This window comes from Plecotus auritus (genome assembly GCF_963455305.1).
Source record: "Plecotus auritus genome assembly, chromosome: 2".
Lineage (NCBI taxonomy): Eukaryota > Metazoa > Chordata > Mammalia > Chiroptera > Vespertilionidae > Plecotus > Plecotus auritus.
Genome location: NC_137771.1, coordinates 17,224,009 through 17,240,543, shown reverse-complemented (window position 1 = coordinate 17,240,543; position 16,535 = coordinate 17,224,009). Strand labels below are relative to the sequence as shown.

The following is a 16,535-nucleotide window of genomic DNA, read 5'->3' as shown; positions in this document are numbered from 1 at the left end:
AATCAATAAAAATATATCTTTTTAAAAAAAATGATGAGAGAGAATCATTGATAGGCTGCCTACAATCCCACATTGGGGATTGAGCCCGCAACCCGGGCATGTGCCCTGACTGGGGATTGAACCTTCACCTCCTAGTTCATAGGTCAATGCTCAACCACTGAGCCATGCCAGCCAGGCTCTGCCCATTTTTTTAGTGAGGAAACTCAGGCACTGAGAGGTTACCTAACTCATCCAAGGTCACATTCTCTGATAACTGATGTGGCCAAGGTTCAAATCTACACAGTCTTGAGTCCAGAGCCCAGATGCTTACCACTATGCTACACTGCCTCCCTAGTCCCAGTGACAGTAATGCCAGGCCAGAAAGGAGGGCTTGTTCTCTCTGCCCACCCCATTGGCCCAGGCAGTATACCCTGAGGACCCATGAGTATCTCCAGGCTGGGAGTGAGTTCAGGTAGCCCAGGGCTGAGAACGTACCTGCCGTCTGCTGCTGACCTGCCCTGACTCCCAGCTCGGGCCCTTTCTGGGGCTCTGGGTGTGATGTGAGTGCCTCGATTCCCAGACAGAAACCTGAAGGCTGCCTCTGAGCTGCTCAGTCTCAGAGCAAGTCCTCAGCCCCTCCCTGCCTCCAGTTGCTGCCCAGGTGCTAGGAGCTTTGGAGGGTCCCCTCTCAGGGATCCTTAGCAGCCCCCTTGTCTGGAAACTTCCCAGCCAGTCTCCTGACACCTGTCTAGGAACAGGTCAGGGACCCAGCACCTGAGAGGGCCCAGAACCTCAAAGATGAACCTGCTTGGGAACAAGTTCTGGGCCCAGTTCTGCTGCCCTGGGCTCGGGGCGCTCTGGCAAGTTGCCTCGCCGCTCTGAGCCTCGTTAGCGAGGGGGCAGGCACCCGTGGCCCACCTACCTCAGGGCTGTTGTGCGTCAAGCAGGGTGACCATCGTCAAAGGGCTCTACAGTGTCTGAAGTGCCACTTAAACATCTGACAAAAGTGCTATAATGACTGTTTATTTCCCAGTCCAGGAGGTGGGTTGCCTTAGAGAACCTGTCATTCGTAGCATCTGAACTTGGCTATTCATCACAACCACCTGGGGAGCTTGTTGAGTAGCGATTTCTGTCCGCCCCCCACCCCTGGCAGAGAGTCCAAGCAGGGACGGCCTGGCCACATGTATTTTCAGAAAGTGTCAGAGGTTAAGAAGTCCTGTTGTAGTTCATTGTCTGAACCTTCCCTGCTTTATGCTGAAGGAGGGTCAGGATCTGCCCAAACCACACAGTGAGAGGGGCCCACAGAGCAGTGCCAGGCGCAGCTAACACTGTCACTGGCGCAGATCTGGGCATTCTGCCTTTATTAACTAGTTTAATCCTCACAACAGCCCTGTGAGGTTGGTCCTATTACCCCTACTTTGCGGAGAAGAAAACTAGCACAGGGAGACAGAATAATCTGCCTCGTGGCTACCCTAGGGAGTAGCCGAGCCAGAGCCCAGCCCAGCAGGTGGGCTTCAGAGCCCGTGCTCATAACCAGCTGGGCACTGCAGGGCCCAAGCAAGGCCCTCAGAGCACCTGCTGGGCACTCGGGCTTCTCTGTTACCATGTGGCCTCTTCTTGTGGCCATGGTCACTGGAGGGGATGGGATCACACTGGTCTGACCCCAGGGAGCCTTGGGGCAGGACCCCGCCCTCCTGCCCACCAGCCTGCTTACCTTCTGCAGGTCCTGTATCACCTCTTTGAGGAGTTTGCCAACTATGACCGCGTGGGCATCGTGGACATCGTCCTCGGCTTCCTGAGCTTCTTCGTGGTGTCCCTGGGCGGGGTCTTTGTGGGCGTGGTCTACGGGGTCATCGCGGCCTTCACCTCCCGATTCACTGCCCACATTCGTGTCATCGAGCCGCTCTTCGTCTTCCTCTACAGCTACATGGCCTACCTGTCAGCTGAGCTCTTCCACCTGTCAGGCATCATGGCGTGAGTCTGGGCGTGGCACGGGGAGGCCACCCACTTGGATTCCCTGGGCTTGTAGGGTCACAGGGGGCTCCCCAGGGCTCAGCCTCCAACTCCAGGCAGGAGATGAGCTCCAGGCCCTGGGACCACCCCTGGAAGCACTGACTTTCAAAGTTCTGGGAAGTCCAGCCTTGCTGCTTTTTGCCCTCATTTGTCTCATAGGAAGCCCCTTGGTTGTCGCTGTTCCCCTCAGCAGCCCCAGCAAGGAGGCCCAAGGCTTCAATTGAAGGGAGGAGTCCTGGAGGTCCTGAGGCCTCAGCTGGGTCTTGAAGTCAGAGAGGGAGATGCAGAGGTGTTCCCAGTAGGGGAGGACTTTGGAAGTGCAGAGGCGGAGCTGGGTGGCGGGATTCGGGCTGAGAGTGAGAAAGCTGGGCCAGTAGAGCCCAGGTGAGGGAATAAACCCAGGCCACGGACAGGTGTAATGGATTCCTGTGAGGCAGGCAGAGAGGCACCGTGGCATCGGGGACAAGGCACAGGCTTTGGAGTTGGTCAGACCTTAGTTTGTGTCTTAGCTCTGTCACTCGCCCGCAGTGTGACGGTGGGCAGGCGCCTTAGTTTCCCTCATCTTATGGAGTACCAGAATACGCGGGGTTAAGAGGACTGAGAGCAGGTGTGGAAAGCCCATAAGAGGAGCTCAGCAAACAGACCGCTGTCAGCCTCCGGCAGCAGAGGGGCTCTGGGAGGGTGCAGCTCGGCTCCGAACCCTGAACCCTGCTCTTCCCCACCCCAGACTCATTGCCTCGGGAGTAGTGATGCGCCCCTACGTGGAGGCCAACATCTCCCACAAGTCCCACACAACCATCAAGTACTTTCTGAAGATGTGGAGCAGTGTCAGTGAGACCCTCATCTTCATCTTCCTCGGTGTCTCCACCGTGGCCGGCTCCCACCACTGGAACTGGACCTTTGTCATCAGCACCCTGCTCTTCTGCCTCATCGCCCGAGTGCTGGGTGAGGTCCCGGGCCGGAGCCAGGGAGGGAGGGGGAGGAGAGGTGTGTGTGTGGGTGGGGAGGGGTGTGTGCGCGTGTGCACGTGCGTGTCAGGGTTGGTGCCTGGCTGTTCCCAGCACAGCCGGACGGCAGGGCTTCCCCAGTCCTCCTCTCCGCAGTGCTGAGGCTGTGCTGAGCCCTTGGGGAACAAGTCTGATCTCTGGGGAGACAGGGTGTGTCAGAGTGGAGGGACCTCAGGGACCCTGCGGTTCTGGGCCTGTTGGGTCTGAGGAAGGAACTAAGGCGCACACAGCGGGTCGGGAGTGTCCCCGTGCTGTCCCACGGCGCAGATGACTTTAGCACTTGCAGAGCTGCGTGCAGGCTGCCACTGGGGCGGCACATGGGACCTCGGGTGCTTACACTTTCCAGACACACCTCCCCCGGTGACTGCTGCTTGCTCACCCTGGGTCTCACTGACTCCTCTCCGAGATTAGGCCCGAGCCTGATGGCACCACAGTTCCCTGGTGCACTGTTTTAAAACCCCTCAATCGGGTGCTTCGTCCTCCACAGATTCTGAGGGTTGAGGTTGGACCCAGACCTCTGCATTGTGTAATTTTTTATTATGGCAAATCTCAAACCAGAGAAAAGAAAAGTAGACCCATATACCTGTCATATTTATTTAATAGTTATCACCCTGTTTCATCTCTTCCCCATCCTCCTCCCAACCTTCGGCCACTGGAGGCCTCTTTGATGTCTCTACAGTACATCCAGGTTGGGGATCCCCTTAAGAATCCACCCAGCGCCAAAACCGGTTTGGCTCAGTGGTAGAGCGTCGGCCTGCGGACTGAAGGGTCCCAGGTTCGATTCCGGTCAAGGGCATGTACCTTGGTTGCGGGCATGTCCCCAGTGGGGGGTGTGCAGGAGGCAGCTGATCGATGTTTCTCTCTCATCGATGTTTCTAACTCTCTATCCCTCTCCCTTCCTCTCTGTAAAAAATCAATAAAATATATTTAAAAAAAAAAAAAAAGAATCCACCCAGCTCTTGGATTGAGAGAGTCGTAGCACCCTGGGCTGAGGGGCCTAGGAAATGAGTGAACTGGGGGTGGGGAGGGGGGAGCTTACCAGTGGAGGCTTCCTCCAGATAGAGGAAGCCCGGAGGGGCTGGAGACAGCCTGACCCCTCTTCTTCCTCCGCCCTGGCAGGTGTGCTGGGCCTGACCTGGTTCATCAACAAGTTCCGCATCGTGAAGCTGACGCCCAAGGACCAGTTCATCATCGCCTACGGGGGCCTGCGAGGGGCCATCGCCTTCTCCCTGGGATACCTTCTGGACAAGAAGCACTTCCCCATGTGCGACCTGTTCCTCACTGCCATCATCACCGTCATCTTCTTCACCGTTTTTGTGCAGGTGCTGGACTGGGTGGAGCAGCCCTGCCCGGGGACCCGACTCAGCCAGTGGAAAGAGGGAGCACGTGACCCACGAGGGGGCCACGGGTTCTAGTCCCAGCTCCACCAATAACTTGCTTCACAACCTTGGGCGAGCCACTCCTCCTTCCTGGGCTTCAGTTTCCTCAGTTGTTAAGGGGGAATTGTGATGAGTCATTGTGAAGTGACCAATCGGAATATAGAGGAGTGAGAATGCTGCCTAACTTAGGAACCCAGTGGGAGAGAAGTAGGTATCGTTAGCAGGCCCACGATGCTCATTTAGGGCCTTAGGAAAGTGACTTAATATCTAGGGTCTCTGTTTCTGCATCTGTAAAATGGGAACACAGGGAATTGGAAAGGTTGCTGAACCAGGCAGCAGGAGGTCTGGAGTCAGCCCAAGCTCTGCTGTCTGCATGACCCTGGGAAAGACCCTCCTCCCATTTCTGGCTCTCACTCCCCATCTTTGAAGTGAGGGGACTGGACTAGATGATCCTGAAGAATCCTTCCCGCTTGCTGGCCAGTGGTTTCTGTCATTTGAATGACCCAGGCTTAGCTGAGAGCCCTCCCCGACCCTGCTTCTAGTCCCCAAGCAAGCCCAGCCTGGGATTATGTGAATCCACCTTACCTGACCTGTGACCTTGGACAAGTGAGAAAACACTGGGCCTCCGTGTCCCTGCCATCCCTCCTCTTTCCTGGATACTATCCTGGCAAGCATCATTCCTGCCCAGGAGAAGGAAACGCAGAGGAAACCTTGGGGCGGCACTTATTTCCTGTCCTTTAAGAGGAGATGAGGCTGCCTCTTTTGTCCTCCTGCCTGCTTACATTCAAAAATATGTTATCACCTTGCCTTTGCAGTTGTGTATGCTAATGGCTTATCAAGTCCGTTTTCAATGAAGGCAGCATTGGGGTGGTTTGAATCCAGCTCTACTACTTCTGTGAGACCTTAGAAAGTTACTGAACCACTGAACTTCGGTTTCCTCATCTGTAAAATGGGGACAGTGAAAGAACCTCCCTCTTATGGTTGCTGTAGGTGTTAAGGAGCTGATACTAGTAAAACACAACTGGCTCTGGCACATGGCAGGGTGTAGTTCAATTAGCTGCTGCTGCCGTGACTCGGTGCCCGTTGGCCACAGTCCTGCCAGGGAGGCAGAGCCCAGGTGGTTCTCCCCATTAGCCTTCCTTGGGGTTGCAGAACATGCCTGTGGTGGAGCCCACACTTAAACCCAGGCCCTTGACCCCCTGGCCTGGGCTAGATGACCAGTGTGAGTCATGTGGCTGGGTGGGCTCTCAGACCTCTGACTGTCTTCAGGAAGAGGAGGCCTTGGGGACCTGCCTTTATAGAAATGCTCACAAGGAGGTTGAGATATTGGGGCTTTGGAGCAGAGGGCATCCCAGCCCAGGGGACCCCGGGGAGATGGGAGGCTGCATGGCCTCCCTGTCAGGATAGGAGAACTGGAGGCCTGACACCCACCTGCCCCCTAGGGTATGACCATTCGGCCCCTGGTAGACCTTTTGGCTGTGAAGAAAAAGCAAGAAACGAAGCGCTCCATCAACGAGGAGATCCACACGCAGGTACTGGACGCTGGGCCCTCGGTTGCAGGAGAAAGTTGGGGGAGTAGCTAGTCCTTGAGTCCATGCCTTGACCCTTATCCCAGGACCAGGTGGTCCTTAAGCCTCTTGAGGTCACAGGTCAAAGGGAGGTGTAGTATGAGCAGCTGGGAGCCTGAGGAGGGAGCATCAGGCACAGGTGGGTTCAGAGAAGGGAGTTCAGCCATGCCTCAGCGGCAGAGGGTTTGAGATGCCATGGGGTTCAGGATGAGTGCGGTATGGGCACCACCTCCTGGCTGCTTCTGGAACTACAGGGCTAATCTGAGCAGAGAAGCACTAGTTTTGAAGGTGGGGGGGCCTCTTCAGAAGTCTTGGTAGGGAAAGAGCCCAGTAGTGAGGCTTGACCTGGCCCTGGGCCCGTTTCAGTTCCTGGACCACCTTCTGACAGGCATCGAGGACATCTGTGGCCACTACGGCCACCACCACTGGAAGGACAAGTAGGTGGCAGGCCTGGTGGGTACGTGGGTGGGGAGGGGCAGGTAAGGGTCTCCCAGGGCCTGGGTGTCACCCCACCCCGAGGAGCTGGCTCCATCCACCTTTTCCCTTCTCCCACCAGGCTCAACCGGTTTAACAAGAAGTATGTGAAGAAGTGCCTGATAGCCGGTGAGCGCTCCAAGGAGCCCCAGCTCATCGCTTTCTACCACAAGATGGAGATGAAGCAGGCTATCGAGCTGGTGGAAAGTGGTGGCATGGGCAAGATCCCCTCTGCTGTCTCCACCGTCTCCATGCAGTGAGTGCTAATGGCCAACCTGGCAGGTTCTGCACCCACACTAACCCCTCAACACCACCCTAGAGCAGGCCACGCTGGTGCTGGGGTGGTGAGCAAGGCCCCTCTGTCATCCTGTCAGGGCTGGGAGAGCTGCAGGGCCACACTGAGGGCCTGAGGCTCTGCCCGCCGCCCCCCCCCCCCCCCCAGGCCTTCCCCTGAGTGACTTCCTTCTGGCCCAGCCCGGAAGCCTGCAGGGTCACAGGAATTTTCTTGAGGACCTAACCTGTGTCGTGTTGTCCCAGGAACATCCACCCCAAGAACCTGCCTGCTGAGCGCATCCTGCCAGCACTCTCCAAGGACAAGGAAGAGGAGATTCGCAAAATTCTGAGGAACAACTTGCAGAAGACCAGGCAGCGGGTGAGGGGCTGCTCCCCGCCCACCCCCCTCCAGGACAGGAGCCCCTCTGCCCCCTGGCGGCTCCAGCCCTGCCCCACACCTGTCCAGGGCCTGCCCTGCCTGACAGCTGTTCCTTCCGCAGCTTCGGTCTTACAACAGACACACACTGGTGGCAGACCCCTACGAGGAGGCCTGGAACCAGATGTTGCTCCGGAGACAGAAGGCCCGGCAATTGGAACAGAAGGTGCGTCCGGGACTGGAGTGGCTCCTTCCTCTGTCTGGGCTCTTCCTCTCCCTGCACCCTGCCACTAAGCCCTTTTGCAGATAGAACGCTCTGATTTGGGGGTGTTGTTTCTTTGCCTTCTCCACCTGTTTCAAAAGCTGAAAGCTGAGCCCAGGGCAGGTTCCAGAAAGGTTTCCTCCCCGCTAGGAGCAGTGAAGAGTCCAGGCCCCTCATCATATCCTCAGGCATCTGTGCTTTGACTCCCCTCTTTCTTGTGAGAAAACTAAGGCCCAGGGGAAAGACAGGTGCCCAGAATCACAAAGCAAGGCACACCTAATTCATTCATTCATTCATTCATTCATTCAGGAAACATTTGTTGAGTGGTCTTTAAGTGCTAAGCCTCTATGAATCCGAGTGAGTCAGCCCAGTCCCTCCCTTACAGAACTTCTCATGCAGAGGCCCATGTAGGACAGGAAGTGGGAGGGGCCCTGAGCACCTTGAGCAGGGAGGGCATGGGGTAAGTTTAGGAATCAGAGCCATGATGGGGGGAGTGTGGGCAAAGGAAGGTCCAGGCAGAAGGAAGAACATGTGCATAAGTTCCCGATCACAGAATGTGGCGCATTCCAGAAACAGAGGGTTCAGCCCTAGCTGGTTTGGCTCAGTGGATAGAGTGTTGGTCTGTGGACTGACGGGTCCCAGGTTTGATTCCAGTCAGGGGCACATGCTCGATCCCTAGTAAGGGGTATGCAGGAGGCAGCCAATCTATGATTTTCTCTCATCATTGATGTTTCTAGCTCTCCCCTCCTTTCCTCTCTGAAATTTATAAAAATGTAAAAAATTAAAAATAATAATATTTTAAAAAGGAAACAGAGGGTTCAGCTTTCAGGGAAGATTGATAATGGAGTAAGGTTGGGGCTTTATTCTACAAGCATGGAGAGCCATGAAGGGTTCTATGTAAGGGAGTGACGGGGAGGGGTGGAGGCAGCCCAGATTAGAGTGGTGGCAGGGGGAGATGGAAAGGAGTGGGTAGATTCAAGAGACATTTATTTATTTTTTAATATGTTTTTATTGACTTTTAGAGAGAGAGGAAGGGCTAGGGCAGTGGTCGGCAAACTGCGGCTCGCGAGCCACATGCAGCTCTTTGGCCCCTTGAGTGTGGCTCTTCCACAAAATACCACGGTCTGGGCGAGTCTATTTTGAAGAAGTGGCGTTAGAAGAAGTTTAAGTTTAAAACATTTGGCTCTCAAAAGAAATTTCAATCGTTGTACTGTTGATATTTGGCTCTGTTGACTCATGAGTTTGCCGACCACTGGGCTAGGGGAAGAGGGACAGAAACATCAATGAGAGAGAAACATCCATTGGCTGCCTCATGCACACCCCCTACTGGGGATCGAGCTGCAGACCTGGCATGTGCCCTGACCGGGAATCAAACCATGGGTCTCTTGGTTCATAGGTCAAGGCTCAGCCACTGAGTAACACCAGCCGGGCTCAAGGGGCATTTAGGAGGGGGAGCTAGTAAGACTTGATCATCAGTTTGAGGTGGGCTGAAGGAAGAGGAAGCGGAGTCAGGGGTCACGTCTAGCCTTCTGATTGGGGTAGGGGGGAGTGGTGGCTGTGACAGGGGAAGCCAAGAAAGGAACAAGGTTATGAGAGGAGGTAAGAAACTGAGTTCATTTCCAACATGTTGCATTGAGATGCCTGGGGGCCATCCAGGACCCGGGTGTCCACTCCTGAGTTGACTTTATGGATCTGTACCTCGCGGGTAGGTGTGGCTGGAGCTAGACTGGGACAGGGTCACCATGGGAAAGGCAGGGTAGTGCAGGTTCAGGGCCACCCAGGAGATTGCATAGCTTGAGGGGAGCCTGGGCCAAGCCCTCAGGAACCCCTGAAGTGCCAGCATGGCACAGCCTAATGAGGAATTGCCAGGAGGGAGCGGGTGCCCAAGCACGCCTGTGGTCAGCAGCCTCCGGTGCCAGCAGAGGGGTTGCCTGAGCTCACACCTGTCTGCTCTTTCTGTCAGATCAACAACTACCTGACAGTGCCGGCCCACAAACTGGACTCACCCACCATGTCTCGGGCCCGTATCGGCTCAGGTAAGGCAGGGCCCAGGGTGCCTGGTGAGGCGCCTGGCGGCTGGGCGCTCAGGGCCTCACAGAGCCAGTGGGGAGGACAGGCTTCTCCTTCACTGACCCCCCAAGTCTTGAGCTCCTTCTACATCCGGTGGAGGTGGGGGGTGGCCTTGCTGCCCTCCCCGGGGACAAAGGTGCTCCACGTGGGCTGACGGTGAAGTCTGTGCAGGAAGCTGGGTGCCTGGCAGGGGGGCTGGAGGGGTCTGCACCATTGGGATCTCTAGCAGGTGGAGGAAGCGAGGGCGGACCTTCTCTCAGGCCTGGGTCCCTGGGGTGTCAGTGATTCGGAAAGAAGCCCTAATTCTTGGTCTGACGGGGAACACATATGGGAGCCCCGGGTGAGAGGGGAGGGACACAGTCCTACCTTTGAGGTCCCAGACAGGGGTGATAGACTGTCTGATAAGGGTTCATAAAGGCCCACGAGGAGTAATTCCAAGACACCAGGATTGCTGCGCTCGCAGGGGCTCTGTGGGAGCGGCTGGCACGGGCTGAGGTGGGGCGCCTGCTTCTCAGGGCTCGGGCAGAAGCCAACTGTGCCTTGTTCTTGGTCCCCAGACCCGCTGGCCTATGAGCCGAAGGCCGACTTGCCAGTCATCACCATCGACCCCGCCTCCCCGCAGTCGCCCGAGTCTGTGGACCTGGTGAATGAGGAGCTGAAGGACAAGGTCCTCGGACTGAACCGGGACCCCAGGGTGGCCGATGAGGAGGATGATGACGGGGGCATCGTGATACGGACCAAGGAGCCCTCTTCCCCTGGCACTGACGATGTCTTCACCTCTGGGCCCAGTGACAGCCCTGGCTCCCAGAGGATACAGCGCTGCCTCAGCGACCCAGGCCCCCACCCTGAGCCTGGGGAGGGAGAGCCTTTCATCCCCAAGGGGCAGTAGCGCTGGGGCCAGTGGGCCATGCCTGTCCCACCAAAGACTCTCCCACCAGAGCAGGGGCTGCTGGGAGCTGGGGGGCCTCCCCTCCTTCCTGACCTGCATGGCAGCTGGGCCCAGCACGGCTTCCCCCTGCCTCCTTGGGAAGCACCCCCCGCGACCACCACCAGAACTGCCTTTCCCATCCATTCGGCAGAACTGCTGGGCTGTGAGGCAGACTCTCTCCCATCCCCAGAGGAGGGCCTCCGAGTTTCCCAGACCTCGGTGCCCCCTCCTCCTCCATCACCCTCCTCATGCAAACCAGTCTTACTTTCTAACCAAAGAGCCTCTGGCTCAGCCTGGGTCCCACCTGGGAAGGGAAGGGGCCCAGGCCTCTCTTGGCCTAGGCCAGGCCCTTCGTTAACGGAGGAAAGGTGCGGGGGAGCAGATATCTGACCCACCCTCCTGCCAGCTTTGTCATCCTGGCCAGCGACCATGACGCCCTTTCTCAGAGCTGCACCTCTGAGCTTCTCTGTGTGGAGTTGGGGCGCTTTGGACCGTGAGTAACTCAGCTTTCCAGATTGTTCCAGCAGGGACCAGTGAGCCCTCCGGCGGCTGGTGTCAGGAGAGAGGCCTTCAGGGGCTCCAGACAGTGCTGCCTTTTATCTATTTTGTTTGTCCCGCTTCCATGTATGATCTGTTTGCACAGAGGCCATTCCTGTTTTTAAAATATTTTCAAAGCCCCTGGCTGAACAAAACCATGGCCCTCCTCCAGAGAATCCCCCTCATTTGGGCCTGTCTGCTCAACACTCCCCAAGTCGGTCCTCTGCCTCCTGGACTTGTAACTGTGGCCCCAAGACCCTGATTTCAGAAGTGAACCCCCAAATCCAATCATGGTCCTCTCCCATTCACAGATGCTGGGCCGTCTGGTTCTTTGCTCTTGGGCCTGCCCCTCCATCCTGCTGGCCTTTCTCTCATCCCTCCCATCGGCCCTAAGAACCTCTCCCTCTTAGGTTCCCGCACCCAGCTGGCTGTGGAGCCCAGTCCTCAGGGGAGCAGACCTCCCCTGAGCATTGCCCACCCGGCCGGGGCTGGTGGGTGGGCAGAGTCCTAGGCTCCCAGGGGCCTTTGCTCCCAGGCACACACTCCCATCCCCACTGCTACCATGGCCAGGCCCAGGGGGAGTGGTGTCTGTCCTCCCCGGGGCACTCCCCCAGGATCGTGCAATAGTCAGAGTCCCTCTTCCCAGTGGACTGGGCAGCGGGTGCTCATCTGTCCCCCTCCATGCAAGTGCTGTTTCGGGCAGGAGTCACCATGCAAGGGTGACGTGACAACCATGTTCAAAGCCACCACAGCTGCTGCTGCTCTGCCGCCTGTACAGAAGAAACCAAATTTTTTTCATATTCTAATAAATCCATATGAGTTTTTAATAGAGTCGAGGGCTGTTTCCTGGGAACAAGGGACTTTGGGGCATAGGGTGGCCTGGGGACCTGAAAGGCTTAGCTCAGTGGCTGGTACAGAGAAACACTTAGGCCCCGTCAGCTGCTGCTGTGGTTATTGCTGCGTGCCAGGCATCAGGGACACCGCCGTGAGCAGAGCAGTGCGCTTCCGGCCCCCGGTGCCTTCAGCCTCGGGAAGAGCAGATTCATCATTCATATAAACCAGGGCAAACCCAACGTGTTTGTGAATGAGAGGCGGGGGTGGTGAGGAGGCCTTTCCTAAGTGATATCCTAAGAATGAGCTGAGGTTAACCAGGTGACGACTGTTTTAGAGAGTTCCCAAGTATTCTCACTGGGCGCTGCACAGCGAGCACCCTAGGATCTAACAAAAAGACCAGTGTGGCTGGGTCAGGGTGAAGCAGGGGAGGCAAAGAAGGGCCCTGCCGTCCACGGTTAGGGTTTTGGTTTATACTAAGGGCAGTGAAAAGGTTCTCACCTGTAAGGGGGGACAATAGCCCCTGAATGCAATGTGCTCCGGTGTGTGACAGGCTCAGCACAGTGCAGGTGCCCAGAGTGCGCTTAGTTCAGCTGAAGTTCTGCCCACCAGAGGGCAGTGGGGCCTTGGCTCCTTGGAACCTGGGCTGTCCAGGAAGCATCTCTGCCCAGCCTGGGACCTCTGTACAGAGCTGATTTGATCCACGAAATCTGAAGTATTCAGTGCCAAGGACTGTAGGGCAGGACCATGCTATTTCTGTATTAGTTGGTGTCCCATCAAGAAACGGACAGTCTGCTCAAAGGATACTGAAGAGCCTTCAACTAAGGGATCCTTTACAGGGGTGTGGGCAGGGGACCCACCAGGGAGGGACCCAGGGAGCTCACCCTGCAGGAAGCCAGTACCACCTCTATACCTGAAGGGTAAAGGAGAGAGCTGTGACCAAGGAGGGGGTTGCCCTGCTGGAGCTGCAGCCCTGGGGAGCAGAACGCAGCCCCTGCCAGGCAGGGGCCCATCAGACAAGTATTCTGACTTGAATCCTGCTGATGCCTCTCCTTGGCCAGACCCAGCTGGAAGCCAGAATGAGAGGCCTCTGAGTGGTTTCACTGAGTTCAGTCCACACGGGTCAGCCTTCCAGTAAATGGAGCAAGAGAAGAGTGGGCATAGAGGGGAGCAGGGTATCCGAGCAGAGCGATTTCTTGGGTCCCCCACCATCCACTCTTGTCCATTAGATGCAAAGCTCATGTCCCTATGGCTATAGAATTTCAATTTGGGGTGATGAAAAAGTTTTGGGAATCGATTGTGGTGATGCTTGCACAACTTTGTGAAGGTACTAAATGCCACTGATGGTTCACTTTAAAATGGTTCTCTTTATGTTATACTAGAGGCCTGGTGCACGAGATTCAAGCACTGGGTGGGGGGGGGGGGGGTCTCTCAGCCCTGCCTGTGCCCTCTCACAGTCTGGGACCCCTTGGGGGATGTCCGACTGATGGCTTAGGCGGGGAGCAGGCCTAAGCCATCAGTTGGACATCCTTAGCGCTGCCGCCACTGCCGCTGTGCTCGCCAGCCGTGAGCCCAGCTTCTGGCTGAGTGGTGCTCCCCCTGTGGGAGCGCACTGACCACCAGGGGGCAGCTCCTGCATTGAGCATCTACCCCCTGATGGTCAGTGTGTGTCGTAGCAACTGGTCATTCGCCATTCGGTCGATTTGCATATTACCCTTTATAGGATGAGTTTCACCTCAGTTTTTTTAAATGGAAGGAAAAAAAAGTTTATTTCCAACAGGACCTGTTTGTCTCATTGACCACAACCTTATCCTTCAGTCATTCTCACCTTGAGCCAAGTTTAAAACTTTAGTCATCACTAAGGCTCTTTCAGTGAGACAGGAGGGAGAAATAACTAAAACCTGCTACAGCGCCCCCTGCTGTATCTGGTCACAGGCTAAGTGAGCAATCATGCGTGGTCCTTCCACCCCCTCCATGTTCCTCTTACCAGTGGCCAGCACTTAACTTACTGGGTTCTTTACCTGGTGGGGTGCCCTAAACCTTTATTCCTAGGCAATTCGGGCTCTTATTGATCTTAGGTTTGTCAGGTTGCGAAGCTTCCTGATAACTGTCATAGTTGTACTGGGAGATCTGAGAGGCACCCAGTAAATCCTGGATACAGACATAGCCTTCCTGCCCACCCTCCATTTTCCTTCTGGTCATCCAGATTAGCCAGCCTTTCTGGTACAGTTGATAACCCCTCTCTGGCTTTTGGTTCAGTAACAAAAGCTCAAAATGACCAGTGGGGCTCTGGCCAGTGTTTCTCAGTGGTTAGAGCGTCAGCACCAAAGAGTCGCAGGTTTGATTCTCGGTCAAAGGCACATACTTGGTTTGTGAGTTCAATCCCCAACCCTGGTCAGGGTGTGTGTAGGAGGCAACCAATTGATGTGTCTCTCACATCAATGTTTCTCTTTCTCCCCTACCTCCGTCCTTCCCTTCCACTCTCTCTAAAAATCCATGGAAAAAATATCCTTTGGTGAGGATTAACAACAAAAACAACAAAAGACCAGTGGGAAGACCTTCCAGTTTAAGAAACCATATCTGTGTTCTCTGGGGGAAGTAAGCATTCCTCCTTTGGGCTCCAAGGACTCCAGACCCACTGAACACAAAGTTGAGGGGATGGAAAGTAAAAATTTCTCCAGTAGGTTACTTGGAAAAATACTGAGAAGAGCCACTCCCATCTCTACACCGTGGTCCCTTGTAACCGTGGCCCCAAATCCAATCATGGTCCTCTCCCATTCACAGATGCTGGGCCGTCTGGTCCTTTGCACTTGGGCCTGCCCCTCAGTCCTTTGCTCTTGGGCCTGCCCCTCAGTCCTCAGTCCAGGGCCCTTGGCAGAAGAAAGGTTCCCCACCCCAGATTTAAAGCATGTACTGCATCCTGGCCGTCAATAACCTAGCCTTGCAGGTGGTGTCTCCCAGCTGGCACTGACTGTCTAGTCAACAGCTCTGAGTGACAGGCCACATTGTAAGTCCAGTGTGTTCAGCAGGGAGACCATATGCCCTTCACCCTATAATGAAGATAGGCATGTGCGGTAGCATCTTGATGAATCAGGTATTCTGGAAAGTCCAGAAGTGATGGTGCAGAAGCATTGCAGGAAGGAAGTCCATATCTGGAATACATATTTGTTGCCATGAGGTAATAAAAACCATTCCTTTCATGAAACAAGGGGGCAATGAGGTCAGCCTGCCAATAGGTAGCTAGCAGGTCACGCTAGAGCAGTGGCTCTCAAATTTTTGGCCTCAGGAGTCCTTTACACTCATAAAAATTACAAAGGGTTTCCTATGTGGGTTACATGTATTTTACTGGATTAGAGGTTAAAGCTGTAACTTGACTTGGGGTGGAGAACACAATACAATATACAGATGATGTATTATAGAATTGTACACCTGAAACCTATATAATTTTATTAACCACTGTTGCTCCAATAAATTCAATTTTAAAAAAGAAATTAAAGCTTTAAAATATTAATTTATTTAAAACTAATAAATGCATTTCAGGTTAATATAAATATAACCTTTTATTTTTTTTTAAATACATTTTATTGATTTTTTATAAAGAGGAAGGGAGAGGGATAGAGAGCTAGAAACATCGATGAGAGAGAAACATCGATCAGCTGCCTCCTGCACACCTCCCACTGGGGATGTGCCCGCAACCAAGGTACATGCCCTTGACAGGAATCGAACCTGGGACCCTTCAGTCTGTAGGCCGACGCTCTATCCACTGAGCCAAACCGGTCAGGGCTAAATATAACCTTTTAAGTGAAAAACAACTTCTTCAAAACAAAAATTGTGAGAAGAGTGGCATTATGTGACATTTTTGCAAATCTCTCTAGAATCTGGCTTCCTAGAAGACAGCTAGATTCTCAAATCTGCTTTGGCATTCAGTCTGTTGTACACATCGCATGTGGCCTCTGGAAAATTCCACTGTCCACTTGAAAGAATGACAGTGAAAATGACAAAGAATGTCTTGGTGTTAGTATGAAAGTAGATTTGGCCTCACAAAACCCATGAAAGAATCTTGGGGACCCTCAGGGGTTCGTGGTTCCCACTTTGAGAACCATTGTCCCAGGGAGTGGTACCATATTGAAAACAGCTTGGTCTTTGCTGCCAGCAGCTTAGGCACTCAGCAGTTCCAGTTGCCAGATCAGATTTGGTAAGGGAAGTGTGTTGAGCCTTTGTATATCAGTTTTCTATGGCTACTGTAATAAATCACCACATAGTGGCTTAAACCAACACAAATCTATCTTACAGTTCTGGAAATCAGAAGCCTGAAATGCATCTCACAGGGCTAAAATGAAGGTGTTGGCCAGGCTGTGTTCCTTTCTGGAGTCTCTAGAGGAGAATCTGTTTCCTTGCCTTTTCCAGATTCTAGGCCGCCGTGGGCAAACTACGGCCCGCGGGCCGGATCCGGCTGTTCTATTCGGTTCTCTTGCTCTCCCCTCCGCTACTTTACTTTGAATTTATATTAGTTCACACAAACACTCCATCCATGCTTTTGTTCCGGCCCTCCGGTCCAGTTTAAGAACCCATTGTGGCCCTTGAGTCAAAAAATTTGCCCACCCCTGTTCTAGAGGCTGCCTGTATTCCTTGGCTTTTGCCCTCCTTTCATCTTCAAAACCAGTCATGGCCAGTCAAGTCTTTCTCACATCACATACTCCACTCTGACACTGGCTCTGCCTCTGACTTCCACATTTAAAGACCCTTGTTATTACATCAGGCCCACCCAGATAATTTAAGGTCAACTGATTAGAACCTTAATTCTATCTGCTACCTTAATTCACCCTGTGCCATTAAAA

At 54.3% G+C, this 16,535-nt stretch overlaps 1 protein-coding gene across 1 annotated transcript in view; it reads left to right on the top strand.

The window, feature by feature from the left end:
* Nucleotides 1-11,692, top strand: part of SLC9A1 (solute carrier family 9 member A1) — a 53,942-nt gene extending 42,250 nt beyond the window's left edge. Inside the window, exons 3-12 of the mRNA XM_080656961.1 lie at nucleotides 1,703-1,953; nucleotides 2,720-2,937; nucleotides 4,119-4,321; nucleotides 5,821-5,910; nucleotides 6,313-6,383; nucleotides 6,503-6,676; nucleotides 6,958-7,072; nucleotides 7,194-7,295; nucleotides 9,295-9,367; nucleotides 9,959-11,692. Of these exons, the coding sequence (XP_080513087.1) occupies nucleotides 1,703-1,953; nucleotides 2,720-2,937; nucleotides 4,119-4,321; nucleotides 5,821-5,910; nucleotides 6,313-6,383; nucleotides 6,503-6,676; nucleotides 6,958-7,072; nucleotides 7,194-7,295; nucleotides 9,295-9,367; nucleotides 9,959-10,290 (1,629 nt within the window). The 3' untranslated portion in view covers nucleotides 10,291-11,692. The remainder of the gene's footprint in view (nucleotides 1-1,702; nucleotides 1,954-2,719; nucleotides 2,938-4,118; nucleotides 4,322-5,820; nucleotides 5,911-6,312; nucleotides 6,384-6,502; nucleotides 6,677-6,957; nucleotides 7,073-7,193; nucleotides 7,296-9,294; nucleotides 9,368-9,958) is intronic.
* The last annotated feature ends 4,843 nt before the right edge of the window (nucleotides 11,693-16,535 follow it).